Below are 19,928 nucleotides of genomic sequence, written 5' to 3' on the forward strand. Positions count from 1 at the left end.
CTATAAGAAATCAGGAAAAAAAAAATTGTGGCAGTCAGTAACGGTTACTTTTTTAGACCAAGCAGAGGGAAAAAAATATGGAATCACTCAATTCTGAGGAAAAAATTATGGAATCAGCTAGAGTTAAATACAAAACACTACAGTTGATGAAGGAGAAGGGTGGACTCGGGCTACCTTGCCTTCAAGAATATTACTATGGCCCAACTTAAACCCCTGGTATGTTTAGGTTCCCCAACCTACTCAGCCAGCTGGAAGGAAGTTGAAAGGGTAGAAACAGAAAAAATACCAATTATGGCAATATTGTCAGATAAAAAATGAAGAAACAAATTTAACACCATGAAGGATTTTATGTACGAATCTATGTTGAAATGTTGGGATGGGGTACTAAAAATTTGTAAATTGGAGAAAATCTCTTTGATATTAAGATGGATAGCGTATGATTTGAACTTTTTGCCAAATACTCAAGATAATAGGTTTAAAACTTGGATCTCAAAGAGTCTGACTTCGTACTACTCTTTCATCCACAAGGGGGTGTTCATGAGCTTTGAAAAGCTGAAGGGAAAAAATGGTCTTCATCAAGATGACTTCTATAGATATTTACAAATCCGACATCATTTTGATCAAAACATCAAAGTCCTATGGGAAAACAGTGAATAAGGATTTATACACACCTTTTTAACTCTAATAAAATCAATTTCTATGAACAATATAATATCTAATTTGTATAAAGCAATTCAGTTAAGTAAAGAAGGTAACACAGAGTACATTAAGAAAAAATTGGAAATTGAGGGCAATCTGAATATTTCAATTTAATGTTGGGAAAAGACTTGTCATCTTCAGTGGAAGACCACAGGATCTAATACATGGCGAGAGTTTGGATGGAAGAGTATTACGAGGTTCTTTACCACACCTGTTCAAAAAAGACACAGAGGGAGAGGGGATTCATGCTGGAGGCTGTGTGGATCCTCTGGGGCCAACCACTATCACATTTTTTGGGATTGCAGTATTCTCAAACCATACTGGTCACAGATTTGTAATCATGTAAATTATGTTTTTGGCTATAAAGTGTCATTTACATTTGAATGCTTATATTTGGGAGATGTAAATGTTCAGAATTGGAGAAGGAATGAACAAAATTATTGGCAATCCTATTAATAGCAAGTAAAAAAGCCATCACAAGAAAATGGTTGAAGGCAGACCCCCCCCCCCCCCCTCGGTGGAAGAATGGATAGAAATAGTCCACGATATCTACGAGATGGAAAAACTATCCTCCATCATTCGGAACCAAAGAGACTCTTTCTACGAAACATGGTCAAAGTGGACAGAATATGTGAAATATACAAGATCGGACTTTATCTGAATATATTTTTTTTTAATCAATGAATACTGATCATTTATTTTCTGACCAAATGTAACAGCACTCTTCCCCATTGTTTATAGTTTCTTTTCTGTTTTTTTCCCTCTGTTTTCATATATTTGAAAATTTAAAAATAAAAATTACAAAAAAAAAAAAAAAAAAAAAAAAAAATTATGGAATCACCCTGTAAATTTTCATCCCCAAAACTAACACCTGCATCAAATCAGATCTGCTCGTTAGTCTGCATCTAAAAAGGAGTGATCACACCTTGGAGAGCTGTTGCACCAAGTGGACTGACATGAATCATGGCTCCAACACGAGAGATGTCAATTGAAACAAAGGAGAGGATTATCAAACTCTTAAAAGAGGGCAAATCATCACACAATGTTGCAAAAGATGTGGGTTGTTCACAGTCAGCTGTGTCTAAACTCGGGACCAAATACAAACAACATGGGAAGGTTGTTAAAGGCAAACATACTGGTGGACCAAGGAAGACATCAAAGCGTCAAGACAGAAAACTTAAAGCAATATGTGTCAAAAATCGAAAATGCACAACAAAACAAATGAGGAACAAATGGGAGGAAACTGTAGTCACGTCTGTGACCGAACTGTAAGAAACCGCCTAAAGGAAATGGGATTTACATACAGAAAGCTAAACGAAAGCCATCATTAACACCTAAACAGAAAAAAACAAGGTTACAATGGGCTAAGGAAAAGCAATCATGGACTGTGGATGACTGGATGAAAGTCATATTCAGTGATGAATCTCGAATCTGCATTGGGCAAGGTGATGATGCTGGAACGTTTGTTTGGTGCCGTTCCAATGAGATTTATAAAGATGACTGCCTGAAGAGGACATGTAAATTTCCACAGTCATTGATGATATGGGGCTGCATGTCAGGTAAAGGCACTGGGGAGATGGCTGTCATTACATCATCAATAAATCCACAAGTTTATGTTGATATTTTGGACACTTTTCTTATCCCATCAATTGAAAGGATGTTTGGGGATGATGAAATCATTTTTCAAGATGATAATGCATCTTGCCATAGAGCAAAAACTGTGAAACATTCCTTGCAAAAAGACACATAGGGTCAATGTCATGGCCTGCAAATAGTCCGGATCTTAATCCAGTTGAAAATCTTTGGTGGAAGTTGAAGAAAATGGTCCATGACAAGGCTCCAACCTGCAAAGCTGATCTGGCAACAGCAATCAGAGAAAGTTGGAGCCAGATTGATGAAGAGTACTGTTTGTTACTCATTAAGTCCATGCCTCAGAGACTGCAAGCTGTTATAAAAGCCAGAGGTGGTGCAACAAAATACTAGTGATGTGTTGAAGCGTTCTTTTGTTTTTCATGATTCCATAATTTTTTCCTCAGAATTGAGTGAGTCCATATTTTTTTCCCTCTGCTTGGTCTAAAAAAGTAACCGTTACTGACTGCCACAATTTCTTTTCCTGATTTCTTATAGTGTTTCTTAAAGCCAGAAAGTTGCCATTTGAAATGACTTTAGTTTTGTGTCATGTCTGTGATCTGCTTTTTTTCTACAAAATTAAACAACTGAATGAACATCCTCAGAGGCCGGTGATTCCATAATTTTTGCCAGGGGTTGTATATATATATATACACACACACACACACACACAAAATTTTGAACCTAGACCTTAAGGGCAGTTCTGGGTTTGACCTGTATCCACATCTCAAGTGTAGCAGAGATTGTCCAAAGGACGTGTGAGGAGCAGGGAACAGACAGACAAACAAGTTTCTCAAATCACATTTTGAGCCGCTGTTAAATTCCAGCTGGCCTTTGTCCCACAACAAAAACAAGTCAAGAGTCTGCGTAGATTACTTGATATTAAATATACACAGAAAAATATTTAAAAATCAGCAACAGTGTGCCAAAGTCTCCGCTGTGACTTATAGCTGCGGCGTTTGGTTGCCGTTGCAGTGGAAGGCGTTGTATGTCTTGGTTTTCTTATCGAGTATTAAATGACCCCTGAAGGATGAAGGCTGTCCACGCTGAATTAAGAAGTCTGCTGCTTCCATCACTGGAGGGGACCACTGAGCTGCTGCTCTGCCCTTCGCTGTAATAAGAGCCGGCAGAGGAAGCGCTTCCACTGTGCTGAGCGAGCGCGCGCTGCGTTATGACAACAAAACACTGGAGCTTAACACACTTTGCACAACTGGACTCCGGCGTTTACTCGGAAGGTGACCTCCACTGAGCCGTACGGTTAGCCAGCGTGGATCCTCCATACAGCTCAGAGGGGCAACGCTGGCACTGATAGGCACAGCCACTGGTACGGTGGCCCAGAGAGGCCACAATACTTGCAAATTAAAACACAAGCAAATTAAGTCATCTATAGATTAAAAACCAAGTGGACTCTGTGTATGTGTGTGTTACTTCGATCACGGAGAAACCGGGGAGAGCTGACATTTGCCGTTTGGTATGTTTATGTATTTTTGGGATGAACGCTGTGAAAATGGAAAGTTGAGAGGACTAATATTTTTGGAGAAATTAGTGATACTAGGTAACAGATTAGATTAGATAGAACTTTATTGATCCCTTGGGGAGAGTCTCTCAGGGAAATTGAGGTTCCAGCAGCATTGTACAGCAGCACACAGGGTAATAAGCACACAGAGTATCAAAAGTGAAAGTAAAAAAGAAAAACAGTTTGCAAATATAAACAGAAATACACAATATAAGTACCAGACATACTGATCAGTACTGGTTACTACTGTTCCTCTCGTTCCCAACCACTGCCTGCAGAGGGTGAGGAGCGAACAATAGACGATATCGCCACTAATCATTCCCTAGTAACCAAATAAATACAATTACTCACAAAACTTTCTCATTTTAATTTCCTGCACTTTCTGTTAAAATCATTATAGAAACTTTGCATAATTTATTACCACCCTTGACAAATGTCACCTCCCTATTTTATAAACACTACACAATCTAGAGCCCCACAGGCAACACGCTAGCAATACTAATAATGCTTATAAATATGGAAACAACTGTATCAAATCAACAACAGGTAGTTGCATCAACAAAACGTCTTACAAACGGAGAAAATGTTCACAAAACCCAGAACATAAATTAATATAAGCGACATCACATCCAACAATTTCTTTTGATAATCCGGTAATCTAAATTTATGCAAAAAAGCAGATTACAACACAGTGGAAATACTAATAACAACTTTCGTCGTTGCACCGACTTGCAGTCGACTCAATTTCAGCGCGTTTGTCAATGGACTGATATTTTGATGTTTGCAGTATCAGCATATGTACCTTTTGAACATTTTCAGCACATTGGAACAACACAGTGACAAAATTGATAGTGATGATTTCAATCTCTATAACAGTGATTTTCATTTTTCATGCTGTTTCATCTTCAGTCTCTATTGTAACATATTCTGGAGTAACAGCTGTTAGAAGAAAAAACAATTCACTCGTAATGAGCAGCAAAAATCCCTAAAACAGAATCAGGTGACCTACTCCCAAGAGAGTATGTATGGTGTGAGTATCAAGTGTATACCATATACTGTGTTAACAAGGAGGGGATACACTCTCCAGGACATAAGTCTAAAGTGTATCCCATGTGTTGTTATTGCTGTATCCTCTTGACAAAGGAAAAACATGTTTATTCTCATTTTAAAATCTACAAATGTGTGCACCTCTGGTGTAAGTATAAAGTGCTTACCACATACACTTACCAGCCACTTTATTAGGTACATCAGTTCAATTGTTTGTTAACACAAATAGCCAATCAGCCAATCACATGACAGCAACTCAGTGCATTTGGGCATCTAGACGTGGTGAAAATGACTTGCTGCAGTTCAAACTAAGCATCAGAATGGGGAAGAAAGGGGATTTTGAACGTGGCATGGTTGTTGGTGCCAGACGGGCTGGTCTGAGTATTTCAGAAATTGCTGATCTACTGGGATTTTCACACACAAGCATCTCTAGGGTTTAGAGAGAACAGTCCAAAAAAGAGAAGATATCCAGTGAGCATCAGTTGCGTGGATGGAAATGCCTTGTTGATGTCAGAGGTAAGAGGAGAATGGGCAGACTGGCTGAATGGGGTGATGCTATCATGTCAGTATGGACCAACATCTCTGAGGGATGTTTCCAACACCTTGTTGAATCTATGCCACAAAGAATGAAGGCAGTTCTCAAGGCAAAAGGGGGTACAACCCAGTACTAGCAAGGTGTACCTAATAAAGTGGCCAGTGAGTGTATTGTCTTTGAGATATTGTGTGTGTGCAAAGAATAAAATAACTTCACCCTAATATACAAGTATACACACCAAACAACTTTACAACGTCATCACCACATCTGCTCACCCTTAGGTACCCATGATGCAAGTATCAAACGCCTTGCATGTATTGCAATATTCAGCAAGGACCAACAGACTGAAAAACTCTTTTGTCCCTCAGATCATCAGACTGTACAACTCCTCACTCAGGGGGAGGAGGAGTAACAGGAAGACAGAGGACGGGAAGGAGAGGAACAGTAGTAGCCGGTAAACCAGTAGCGAGCAGTACTTCTGGTATTTATATTTATATTTGCAAATTGTTTTTCACTTTCACTTCTAATACTCTGTGTGCTTCTTACCCTGTGTGCTTCTATACAATGCAGCTGGAACCTTAATTTCCCTGAGGGAGTCTTCCCAATAGATTAATAAAGTTCTATCTAATCTAATCTAATCTAATCTTGTTGCTGAGATGTGTTGACAAAAACGTGTGCACACACAGAGCGTGGGAGATGCCGACTACACAAAGTAGTAAAACAACAACAAAAACCCTAAACCCCTCCTCGCTCCCTCCTTTGTTTCCTCTGCTGTAGATGAGGATGCCTCAGACACGGAGCCTCTGCAGTTAAGTCAATTAACAGTTCATTAGAGGTGAGACTTCATCAGTTACCTCTCACTTCAGGTGGTGGCTGATTTCATTGCCCAACTTTGCAAGCGCTAACAAATCCCTGAGAAGCATCTGACACTACTTACCCAATACGCTTTTTCCAATCCTGGTCTGCAGCATGACCACTAATGTTGTTTTCAGTCGAAGTGGGTAGTTAATGACAATTAAGTCAACATCAATCCCACGTGTGCATTAGCCATTAATTAAACTGCTGGAATTAAACTCAGAAGGTGCCTCCTGAAGACCTATACTGAGAACAACCGATTAGTAAGTCAGTAGGTGATGAATGAGAAGGTAATGCACGGGGTTGATTCATTGCACCCAATTACAAAATTACCTTGCTGCACAGTGCTTCTCTGCAATTAGGGTTTCGCGAATGCCCCGAGAGAAAGACGATCTTTGCAAATGCAAATGTGAGCGAACATATAAAGGAAAGCAGCAGATAGGCTGGGGCTGATGAAAAGGAGCTGACGGGAGAAGGATCAGTGAGCGCTCCTTTCTCTGGAGCCCTGGGGGAGAACAGTGTGCCCACTGGAGGACGAAAAACAACTTCTGACACCAAATCACCCAAAGGACACAACTGAAGTCAACCAAAGGACTGCATCGTCCACGCAAAGCTCCTGCTCAAAATGTGAAGCACAGCCAGTCACACAATTCCAAATTAGAAGATGACAGATATGCTTAGACACTAATAATAATAATAATCTTCAGATTGGTAGCCTCATTATGAGAACTTACTAATTATAAACAAACTGATCACTGCATTCTAATTTATCGATATAATCTATAAAATACAACAAGAACGATGTTAACACCTAAAATGTGCAATTTTTCTAACATAGTCAGGGGCGTAGCCATAAAGAGTGTGTATGAAGGGTGGGTGGGGGTGGGGGGTTAATGCAATCAGTTTGGTGAGCTTTAAACTGCACGCATACATAGAACACATAACAACGGTCTATTACTGCTAAGTAATATTCTTTTTTAACTGTTGGAGTACACTGTAAAAACTGTTATTGTGTTCTACTCAATTTTTTTGGTGAAACATTTTTACACTTAAAAATACTGAGTAAATTAAAAAGCTGTGAAATCATTTAAATATACGAGGTCTATTAGAAAAGTATCCGACCTTATTATTTTTTTCAAAAACCACATGGATTTGAATCACGTGTGACGGTTTCTTATCTAATAGACCTCGTACTTTATGATCTTGGTAAATCTAAGTAAAAACATTAAGTATATTAGTCCTTTCCAAATATTCTGAATAAAATTTAACAAACAAATTAAGTATACGAGGTCTATTAGACAATAAACTGACCCTTTTATTTTTTTTTTAACTATATGGATTTGAATGACATGCGATTCTACCAATCATGCTTGAACCCTCGTGCGCATGCGTGAGTTTTTTCACGCGTGTCGGTGACGTCATTTCCCTGTGGGCAGGCCTTGAGTGAGATGTGGTCCCGCCCTCTCGGCTGAATTCCTTTGTTTCACACGCTGCTCGAGACGGCGCACGTTGCTTTATCAAAATTTTTTCTTGACCTGTGAGGAATATCCGAGTGGACACTATTCGAGAAATTAAGCTGGTTTTCAGTGAAATGTTTAACGGCTGATAAGAGATTATGGGGTGTTTCTGTCGCTGTAAGGACTTCCCACAGAACGGGACGTCCTGCAGCGCTTCCAGGCGCCGTCGTCGGCCTGTTTCGACCTGAAAACATTCTAATTTAAGGCTTAATTCACCCAGGACGTCATGAGAGAACAGAGCAGATTCAGAAGAGGCCGGCATGAGGACTTTATGCAGACATTCCACTGTTTAAGGACATTTTGTAATGAAAGACGTGCACGCAAATTCGCCGAGTCGTTTCCGTGAAGACTCGGCGAATCTGTGTGCACCGCGACAGGAAAAACACCTCTGTGTTGAAAACCATTTGTAAAATTCAGGCGGCTTTTGATGGCTTTCAACAAGTGAGTAACTGAGAAATTGTTTAACAGCTTGGGCATGTTCCAACTTGCCCGTTAAGGTTTCCAACACGGAGGTGTTTTTCCTGTTGCGACCCCCGCGGTCGGGTCCGGCCCGACATGCGACTCTGCCCGCACGTTCTTTCATTACAAAATGTCTGTTAACAATGGAATGTCCAACTAAACTCCTCATGCCGACTTCTTCTGAAAGTTCTCTGTTCTCTGACGACTTACTGGGTCAACAGAGCCTGAAATGTGGACGTTTTCAAATTGAAACGGTGAGACGCTGCCGCCTCAAAGCGCAGATCGCCGTCAGGCGCCGTGGGCCGTCCTTAAAGCGACACTACCAGACCAAAATCTCTCATCAGCCGTTAAAATTTTTACTGAAAACCAGCTGAATTTATCGAATGGTGTCCACTCAGTTGTGCCTTACAGTTTTGAAAAAATTTTGATCAAACAAAGCAGCAGTCTCTGAGCCATTCCTAAACAATGAAAAAAACGACGAGAGGATGGGCCACTCCTCACTCAAAGACTGCCCACAGGCGAATGACGTAACCGACAGGCGTGAAAAAACTCTCGCATGCCCACGAGGGTTCAAGCATGTCTGATGTAATCACACGTGATTCAAATCCATATGGTTTTTGAAAAAAATAATAAGGTCGGATACTTTTCTAATAGACCTTGTATTTCAACAAATACAATTTGTTCAGCAAATGCTAATTTATTTCAATGAAATAAACTCAAATAATAAATGTAAAGTTAAAATAAAATTAACTGTTAAATTTTTAGGTATTTCATTTGGTATATCCAACTCAAGTAATCAAGTGAGTGTGTTTCTGAGATTTTATTAAGTCAGTATAGCTGTTTCTTATTGTGATACAAAGACACTGTTACTTTTTAGAGTGTATGCACTTAGTGTAATTATTTACTGTGCACAAATCCAGGCTGCAGAATGTATTCATTTGCACATTCACCAACTTCCCACAGAAACATTTCTAAAATATTGCTTTCACTGCAGTATCGGCAGCAATTGATGCAGAATCACAAGTCATGAATCCACTTGTAAATATTTATACAATAACCCCAACACTTCCTTTACATGGTGCAAATCCTGTTAAAAAAAAAAACGGAAACTAGAGGCACATCACAGCATATAGGAGCATTCCAAAATTTTAAGCCTGTTTCTCATTACTGATTTTTATTGTGTGATGTCATTGGGGGGAAAAAAAAAAAGAAAAAAATTGTATCCCCAATTGGGGCCTGAAATTGGGTGTAATTGGTGCTAGAAAGACCACTTTAGAACACTGAGCAAGTGGTAAAGTTATAAACATGTTTAAAAATTTGTTTGACACTGGGATCAATTGTGATCCAAAACCAAGAATAATCAGATTTAATCTTGTGTAAAAGTCAGCGAAAGTGGATAATAGTGCAATAATTGGGCCCTACAGGTCTGAGCAGAAGCCTCCTTCTGATCCTCCTCTACAACATCAAACCTATGAAAAGCATGTCACACTCTTCAGTAGAAGACAGTTTTGAATTTTTAACAGAGAATTTTTAGCTCCCCACGACCCGATCCCAGATAAGCAATTGAAGATGAGTGAGTGAGTTTTTTAGTTAGACTTTTACATGTTAAACTAGTGCAGGATAATGTCACCAATAAATATTGAGTTTTCCAAAAAACTCGAACTCCATTTGAGATGCCCAGACACACAGAAATTTAAAATATATTAAACAATCTTTCAATATTGTATCCAGTATACAGTAATATTTAATTATTTTGCTTGAGCTGCTGCCCCCGCGACCCAACTCTGGATAAAGCAGAAGAAAATGGATGGATATTTGTTTAAAGATGTGCTGAGGCACCCTTCAGAAGCCCTCTGTCTACGCCCCTGATGTAACAGTATAATGCAACACAAGCAACATACGTATTTGTGCATTTACAGACCCTGTTCTATGAACTTTAAATATGAAATTCATCATTTGGTATGATGCACATTTTTAAACCATCCAGCAGGTGTCAGTGTTCAGCAGGTTGCAAACAAACTGGCTTGTTTGATTGATCTGTTGCATTAAGGTAATAACCGTTGACTAATCAGTTCATCATTATTCAGTCACGTTGAGGAGAGCATGCTGGTCTTCACATCCATACGATACCCAAACCACTTTGGGTCCTGGATGGCAACCACCCAGGCAGACAACTGGTTCATTATTCAATGAACCTATAAATAATGTAATGCATTTATCGTAGTACGTGATGTCTTCCATACAGACTTCGGAACAATATTTCAAAACATGAGTGTTCCAAACGTTTTGAACGTTCTAGTTTCAAGTCTGCCATCACGAATATGGATGCAACCTGTTGCTTTGTCCCTCACTGGGCTCAAACTTACAGTCCCTGGGATGGGAGGCAAGCACTCTGACCACAAGGCTAAAACCCATGGGCTCTAGCATCTGTCCTAGAGGGTCTTTTGGCCTTGGGGAGTGACGTTTACATGATTTCTTCTGCACAGCACCACCTGTCCTCCATTACATGGAAAAAACATTTTGGTATCATCCCCAGCCACACGTTCTATCCATTCTGTAATTTCAGATTTATTTTCCCATCCTTTTGTATGTTTCTTCCCGTATTTGCCCATGACAACATGCTCGGTGTTCAGCAGGTAGCAGAATAACTACATGTAATTACAATTTTAACCACTGACAATTTTCCATAATCAGGCCAGCAGGTGGCAGACAGAACTACAGGATATTAATATGTAACATCCTATAGTTGTAGTGTATAGGATATGAATGTTAATATCCTACAGACTACATCTACAGTATATCACACAGGCAAAACATGCTTTTTGATTGAACTGATGTATCAAAGTTTCTAAGATGCAATAAGGTTTGTCCTCATTACGTATTTATTTTTATTTTATTTTCTTCATATGGACCCATCCACCCATACAATTTTGCTGCACAAGCTTTACACTGTTACCAGTGCAGTGTAAAACAAAAAATACTACACAATCCAGCCTTAAAAAAACTCAGACAACACTTCTGAATACTTCTCTGACACTGAACTGCAACTACAATTTATTTTGTTTCTGAGAACTTATTACACAACTGCCTGAATAGACACCAACACATATTTTTCAGGTCATTCAACAGAACAGGGTTCAATAAACGGAATTAAGACTAAGTCTTTAGGGTTTACTGGAACTGCTGACTGATTAAAAAAATAAATGTAAAATATTTTTGAGATGAACAAATATAGAAAATATGCTAAATCTTTTTGTGACAAAGTCACAACTTTTGTCTTGAGTTTCTCAAGATTTCTCAAGATTCTCAAGATTTGCTCCCTCCTCCCCCCAATTTCAGAAACTCAGTTGAAACCAATCTGCACTGTTTTAAATTCACTTTTAAATGGCTTCAAATGTGTTTTAAACTGATTTTTACCAGAAATTGATTTTCACAGTTCTTACCCAACAATAAAATGTCTTAAACTGCTTTCACTCTGGGGCAATATAGCTTTCAGTGGTTTTAAAAATATTCTATACTCATGATAGACAGATGGCTTTTAAGGTGTTTTACTGAGTTTTAAAGCAGATATTAGGAATTTTAAACTTGTTTTAATTGCATTTAAAGACACTTTTACATTCTGCACTAATGTTTAGTAGAATTGTTGGGTTTTCTTCAACCCGATCTCACGCCAGTTTGTGATGACATCACAAACACTGATTTAATCTATTAGTTTGTGAAATGCCTCACATTTTCAGTATCACAGAATTAATTTTTGATGGTATCACCAAATCTGGGGTGATGCGAGGGGGGTGGCATGGGGGAGGGTTACGGTTAGGGTTAAAAATAGTGAACTAAAATTGACCATGTTGCAAAAATGTTATGCATTTCTTGATGGTGTCATGAAAAAAGCAGGAGAGCTGTTTTTTTGTTTTTTAATTACAGAGCATTTTACAGAGCAAACAATTAAAAGTGTAATTATTGAGGAATTAAGTAACATGTTAGTTTGTGCATTTTGATTAATCAGTTTTTTTTTTAAGGGGTGGGATGGGTGGGGCCCCTTACCTGCTCTTAGCTTGTTCCGCCCCTGAATTCAACCTAAAACCCTGACAGAAGTGGGCTCCAGCACATTTCTTATTATATATATTTAATTTTCCTGTCATTAATCAATAACATGGTTCCGTTTAGGAGCGTCCCGCATCAATATCACGATAAAATGTTCACGTGCAATGAGCAAATAAATAAATAAACATGTGCAAACTTTGAAAGAAGCTCCACAATGTGACAAGGATCCTGATGTGTGCAGGTGGATCCGTGTGAGGAGACTCTGTGCGTGGATAAAGTGATAAAGTGGCGTGACCGCGGCTCCACCAGCCCGTTCATTGATCAGGCGTGGGGTCTGCGTGGACGGCGCCCGCGTGCGTCTCCTACCTGTGAGTGTTTGAAGAAAGCGGAGATGCGAGTGATGTGCAGACTGAGACACCTCGACGCACATCTCGCTCGGTAGATACTGCCGGTGAAGAACGAGTCGTCCTGCTTCCGCGCGCACACGCCCGCCGTCAGCGCCGTAATCCACAAACACGCGACGATCCTCCCATGCGACATGGTCCACCGTTTAATCCCCACGCTGACCGGACGAGCACTGCGTGCGAGCTGCGCTGCGCCGGAGAAACTAAAGAAACTTCAATTATACGCCGGGGAGGAGTCAGCGGGCTCGCGCGCCCACTGATTGGCCGAGCAGGCGGTGAGTGACAGGCGCGCGTGCGGAGCAGGTAGACTTCAGCACAGTCCTCCACAGTGGGCACGCACGCGCTGTTCCACAGCACGCGCGTGAAAACCTCCAAACCGACGAATCTGAAAGCACAAAATCTGTTTCTGAGGAAATTAAAAATAAAAATGTTAATGAGCCGCATATTATCATCTATCTATCTATCTATCTATCTATCTATCTATCTATCTATCTATCTATCTATCTATCTATCTATCTATCTATCTATCTATCTATCTATCTATCATCTTCCTCCCTTCCTTCTGTCAATCTATCATCCATCTGTCCATGTTCCTTCTATCTATCTATCTATCTATCTATCTATCTATCTATCTATCTATCTATCTATCTATCTATCTATCTATCTATCTATCTATCTATCTATCTATCTATCTATCTATCTATCTATCTATCTATCATCTTCCTCCCTTCCTTCTGTCAATCTATCATCCATCTGACCATCTTCCTTCTATCTATCTATCTATCTATCTATCTATCTATCTATCTATCTATCTATCTATCTATCTATCTATCTATCTATCTATCTATCTATCTATCTATCTATCTATCATCTTCCTCCCTTCCTTCTGTCAATCTATCATCCATCTGTCCATCTTCCTTCTATCTATCTATCTATCTATCTATCTATCATCTTCCTCCCTTCCTTCTGTCAATCTATCATCCATCTGTCCATCTTCCTTCTATCTATCTATCTATCTATCTATCTATCTATCTATCTATCTATCTATCTATCTATCTATCTATCTATCTATCTATCTATCTATCTATCTATCTATCTATCTATCATCTTCCTCCCTTCCTTCTGTCAATCTATCTATCTATCTATCTATCTATCTATCTATCTATCTATCTATCTATCTATCTATCTATCTATCTATCTATTGTCCATCTTCCTCCCTCCCTTCTGTCAATCTATCATCCATCTGTCCATCTTCCTGCCTTCTATCTATCTATCTATCTATCTATCTATCTATCTATCTATCTATCTATCTATCTATCTATCTATCTATCTATCTATCTATCATCTTCCTCCCTTCCTTCTGTCAATCTATCATCCATCTGACCATCTATCTATCTATCTATCTATCTATCTATCTATCTATCTATCTATCTATCTATCTATCTATCTATCTATCTATCTATCTATCTATCTATCTATCATCTTCCTCCCTTCCTTCTGTCAATCTATCATCCATCTGTCCATCTTCCTTCTATCTATCTATCTATCTATCTATCTATCTATCTATCTATCTATCTATCTATCTATCTATCTATCTATCTATCTATCATCTTCCTCCCTTCCTTCTGTCAATCTATCATCCATCTGTCCATCTTCCTTCTATCTATCTATCTATCTATCTATCTATCTATCTATCTATCTATCTATCTATCTATCTATCTATCTATCTATCTATCTATCTATCTATCTATCTATCTATCATCTTCCTCCCTTCCTTCTGTCAATCTATCATCCATCTGTCCATCTTCCTTCTATCTATCTATCTATCTATCTATCTATCTATCTATCTATCTATCTATCTATCTATCAATCATCTTCCTCCCTTCCTTCTGTCAATCTATCTATCTATCTATCTATCTATCTATCTATTGTCCATCTTCCTCCCTTCCTTCTGTCAATCTATCATCCATCTGTCCATCTTCTATCATCTTCCTCCCTTCCTTCTGTCAATCTATCATCCATCTGTCCATCTTCCTTCTATCTATCTATCTATCTATCTATCTATCTATCTATCTATCTATCTATCTATCTATCTATCTATCTATCTATCTATCTATCTATCTATCTATCTATCTATCTATCTATCATCTTCCTCCCTTCCTTCTGTCAATCTATCATCCATCTGTCCATCTTCTATCATCTTCCTCCCTTCCTTCTGTCAATCTATCTATCTATCTATCTATCTATCTATCTATCTATCTATCTATCTATCTATCTATCTATCTATCATCTTCCTCCCTCCCTTCTGTCAATCTATCATCCATCTGTCCATCTTCCTTCTATCTATCTATCTATCTATCTATCTATCTATCTATCTATCTATCTATCTATCTATCTATCTATCTATCTATCTATCTATCTATCTATCTATCTATCTATCTATCTATCTATCTATCATCTTCCTCCCTTCCTTCTGTCAATCTATCATCCATCTGTCCATCTTCCTTCTATCTATCTATCTATCTATCTATCTATCTATCTATCTATCTATCTATCTATCTATCTATCTATCTATCTATCATCTTCCTCCCTTCCTTCTGTCAATCTATCATCCATCTGTCCATCTTCTATCATCTTCCTCCCTTCCTTCTGTCAATCTATCTATCTATCTATCTATCTATCTATCTATCTATCTATCTATCTATCTATCTATCTATCTATCTATCTATCTATCTATCTATCTATCTATCTATCTATCTATCATCTTCCTCCCTTCCTTCTGTCAATCTATCATCCATCTGTCCATCTTCTATCATCTTCCTCCCTTCCTTCTGTCAATCTATCATCTATCTATCTATCTATCTATCTATCTATCTATCTATCTATCTATCTATCTATCTATCTATCTATCTATCTATCTATCTGTCTATCATCTTCCTCCCTCCCTTCTGTCAATCTATCATCCATCTGTCCATCTTCCTTCCATCTATCTATCTATCTATCTATCTATCTATCTATCTATCTATTGTCCATCTTCCTCCCTCCCTTCTGTCAGTCTGTCATCTATCTGTCCATCTTCCTTCTGTCTATCTATCTATCTATCTATTGTTCATCTGCCTCCTTTATTTCTGTCAATCTATCTATCCATCTGTCTGTCTGTCCGTCCATCCGTACGTCCGCCCCGATGACACCGGTCGTCAGTAATGTGGCATGCCCACGTCCGTCTGCTTGGCTCTCGCCCCCGTGGCCTCGGAGCTTCTTGCCAGCGTTCCAGGGAAGCCCCCTTTTTCCTTCAGCCTCACAGTTTAACAGTAGCTTGGAAAAACAATTCTACACGCAAAACAATTAAAACCATCCTGACTAAATTCCTCATGATGGACTCCTGACTCTTGGCACCACTCCGTAGCCTGAGGTATGGAGAAAATGTGACATGTAGGAAAAGCTTGAAATCCTCACTATTTATTGAAGATAAAGAGCGAGCGTTTAATTAGAAAGTTCCCTTAAGGGTTTACAAGACACTCTTGCTTTTGTCAGCTTATGGAGCACTTCCCTGAGCACCATTACAGCAGCAGCATAATGAACTTTTATTGGTGTTACTCATAGTGGGAGTGAAACACCCTGACACACACACACACACACACACACACACACACCATCATTAGATTTGGCTCAAGTAGCCACCCTGCCTCAGGCCACATCGTGCATCATGCACAATAATTCGGCCCATAAGTGGGAGAACAATACGTATACCCATATGAGCACATCCTGAAGAGCCGACAGCAACAGAGATCACCTTTATAAAACCAAGATTCCCCAGACGCAAACTCCCATGTCAGCCGGCTGTAATAAAACCACGAGCACTGATGCACTTTTATAAAAGCATAACTATTCATCATCCATATCATCCCATGGTGCTCATGTGATGCGATGGATGGGCCTTCATTTCCCTGGTGGTCTAAGACATACAATGTAACTTGCGGTGAGCGATCCCTTGTTACTCTTAAAACATTTAAACACGGATGTCTGTGTACCTTAAAACAGACTAATGGCTTAATTTGTTGGATTATTACAGCCATGTGTGTGCGGTGGTAGTTTTATGGCGTGCAGTGAAGTAAACACACTGTCTGTGTGGGGTCCTGATGTCTCCTGCAGCCTGCAGGACACGTATCCATGCTGTTCTGAGATAAGCCACTGTATCATCTGTAAACTCAGAGTATAATGTAATAACTGTAATATCTGCAGTCTGTCTATACAGGCTTGACTTCAGCTATGGGCGGATGTAGGTGGTGGTCCGATGGGGCTATCCCCCACCACCACCACCACCACCAAAAAAAAATAAGAATTTCATTAACTACACCATCACCTTAGAGACAACTGATATTTGCCACGTTATGTTTTCACCCTCCGTTAGCAATGAGCACCCCTCGCTCTCTGAGTGAGAGAGCAGGGGGTGCGGCGCTCACAGTTTCTATTGGCAACAGTAAGGTATTGGTAATAAAAGGCACTACTACAGTCAACTGAGCCCGTGGTTACATGATTACAAATGGATTGTTTCCTTGAAATTGAGAAAAGATAGGATGAGAGTCCAACATTCAGAAAGCATGAAAATAGCGCCCCCTAAAGGAGAGCAGCTTTGATTCTGACTGTGCTATTTGTTGATTAAGTCATCTTCTATTGTTTTGCATGTAACCTTTCCCATTTACAGTTATGCAATAGTTATGATTTTTAACCAACTGCTATTGCTAGCTTTAATTATTGTGTATTATATGTATAAATTTGTAAGATGTTGAGATTCTCTTTGGGAGTGACAAGAATGGACAAGATTAGGAATGAACATATCAGAGGGACAGCTCAGGTGGGACGGTTTGGAGACAAAGTCAGAGAAGCGAGATTGAGATGGTTTGGACATGTGCACAGGAGGGACCCAAGTTACATAGGGAGAAGGATGCTGAGGATGGAGCCACCAGGCAGGAGGAGAAGAAGGAGGCCAAAGAGGAGGTTTATGGATGTGCTGAGAGAGGACATGCAGGTGGTTGGTGTGACAGAGGAAGATACAGAGGACAGGGTGAGATGGAAACAATTGATCTGCTGTGGCGACCCCTAACGAGAACAGCCGAAAGACAAAGAAGAAGATGTATAAATTAATAACATGTATGTAGTAGGACATTGAAATTTACCTTAAAATTCCCATTTGCTAAAAATTCTGCTACCCTATTATGAAACAAGTAAATTGGCCATAAGGGCAAAGGAATGGCTGTTTTGGCTGTCAGCAAATCTTTTTTTTTTTTTTTTTTTTGTGCAAAAGTTAGCTTCTGATATGAATAAACAATCAAGACCTTGTCACACATTTGTTCAGCTTTTGTCACCATCTAGTGGGTGATATAACTGTTTCAGGGCTTTTGTACATACATCCTACTTGAAACCCACAATAAGTAAAAAAGACATTTATAAATGTCAGAAATGCATGATTGTTATGGCAAGTAAATTTTTGATCTCCCAGTATTAATGTATAAAAATTTTGTTTTTGAGAATTTCATGGTTCTTGAGTTTTAGGTGCGGAAAGTTTTGCCATACAGACGGTGTGAAGGACAATAAGATAAGATAATCCTTCAATAGTCCCACGACTGAGAAATTTCCGATGTTACAGTAGCACAGGGACAGTCACAGAACAACAGTGCAAATATGCAAAAATAAGGTAAAAGAAAAATAATTACCAAAATACAGAAGTCAAGTTCTGCACAGAATAACAATATATACTGTAGAATAGATTACACTATATACAAGCAGTTAGGACAGATGGAAGGACAGCAGTTTCTCTTGTGAATAGTCATGCCCCCCCACACACACACACACATAGACACACAAACCCCCAGAAAAAAACTCTCTGGAGCCGCCACTGATTTCAACATCAGCCCATATCACTGCTTTAATTTACACCTATATTTACTGTCAGTCACCATTAGCAACGTGTGTTTACTTGCATAAATAGATCTGCAAGCACACAATTGGCTCACAATTGTGTAAGCAACCCGTGTTTACCCAGACATTATTTCAAAGACCTCCAGAAAAGATCTGACATGAGGGTTTTTTTTTCTTTCTAACCCTGATTCTCTGACCTTACACTTTTTCTTTAACTTGCTCCAATTCAACAACATTAACTCCATTAGCACCGGACCCGCCTTTATAGTCCACATTCTGAGTCTGACTTCTCTCTTTCGAGGGTGTTTTGAAAGGTCACTGAATGTGTGGTGGGTTTCTGACAAAAGCCAAACGATAACACGCCGGCATCGGCTTTCAGCCCACATGCTCTTAACAAAGATGAGGGATCACGGCAATCAAACAGTCGGTTATCTTTGATCCTTAAAGGAGCAGGTGGACTCGCTGTTCACACATTTCATGAGACGCCACCCCAGATTAGAAGAGACATCTGTCTTTTGTGGTGAACGCGAGCAAACTAAATACAAAAAGAAGACCAGATCAAAGAGAAGTGAAGTCAACACTCACTGGTTCAGTACTACAAGGTGCGGGAGAACATGAACATCAGGCGCTATTATGTCAACTGTGACTGGAACCTATGAATGCCGTGAGGTCAAAACCATAACTTACATCATCGTAAAGCACAATACAACACATAGAGAGGTCGACACCTCACTCACTCCATGTAGAGGAACTCTGTGACAGGAAGAAACCCAAAGTAGACCTGAATCAGCATGGTGGCCATCTGTTTTGACAACACCAAAAAAACAAAACAGATGTCTAAGTTTCATCCCATGCCATCCACATAGCAACATGTTTGATAATTTCAGGAGAAATAGGGTACTACAGTCTCACGGGATATCGCGGGGTTTGACCACTTACGGGGACCTCTGTTCCACTGTGCAATATACACACAGCACAACTTCACAAGGATAAATGGTATACTGTTTTGTTTTCAGCTGCAATCACCGACGCAGTTGCAAAAAGTGAGTTTTTTTGTCAGTTCCCAGTGGAGAAGACGAGGAAGATGGGAGATGTCGTGTCAGTAAGTGTTAGCCTACATAGCTAATCAGAGTAGCTCCGTTCTCTCACCTGCAAAACCGTCTCGACACGTTTGTGCTCCGGGTCATAAACAAACCGCAACACATGTCCACTTTCTCACCGCATCATCAATTTTCTTTGCATTTTCACTTTGTTTGTGTGTAATTTGCCCAAAAACCCACTGACAATGCCATGGTTGGTACCCT

The 19,928-nt window shown here is 39.5% G+C and overlaps 1 protein-coding gene across 4 annotated transcripts in view; it reads right to left on the reverse strand.

The window, feature by feature from the left end:
• LOC117524095 (anosmin-1) overlaps positions 1–12,886 on the reverse strand; it is a 165,003-nt gene extending 152,117 nt beyond the window's left edge. For 3 of the 4 annotated variants that reach the window (XM_034185824.1, XM_034185825.1, XM_034185823.1), the window contains exon 1: positions 12,668–12,886. In XM_034185824.1, coding sequence (XP_034041715.1) covers positions 12,668–12,841 — 174 coding nt within the window. In that variant the 5' untranslated portion in view covers positions 12,842–12,886. The remainder of the gene's footprint in view (positions 1–12,667) is intronic. The other variant, XM_034185826.1, reaches the window with a different exon arrangement.
• Between the last annotated feature and the right edge of the window lie 7,042 nt (positions 12,887–19,928).

This window comes from Thalassophryne amazonica, chromosome 14 (genome assembly GCF_902500255.1).
Source record: "Thalassophryne amazonica chromosome 14, fThaAma1.1, whole genome shotgun sequence".
Lineage (NCBI taxonomy): Eukaryota > Metazoa > Chordata > Actinopteri > Batrachoidiformes > Batrachoididae > Thalassophryne > Thalassophryne amazonica.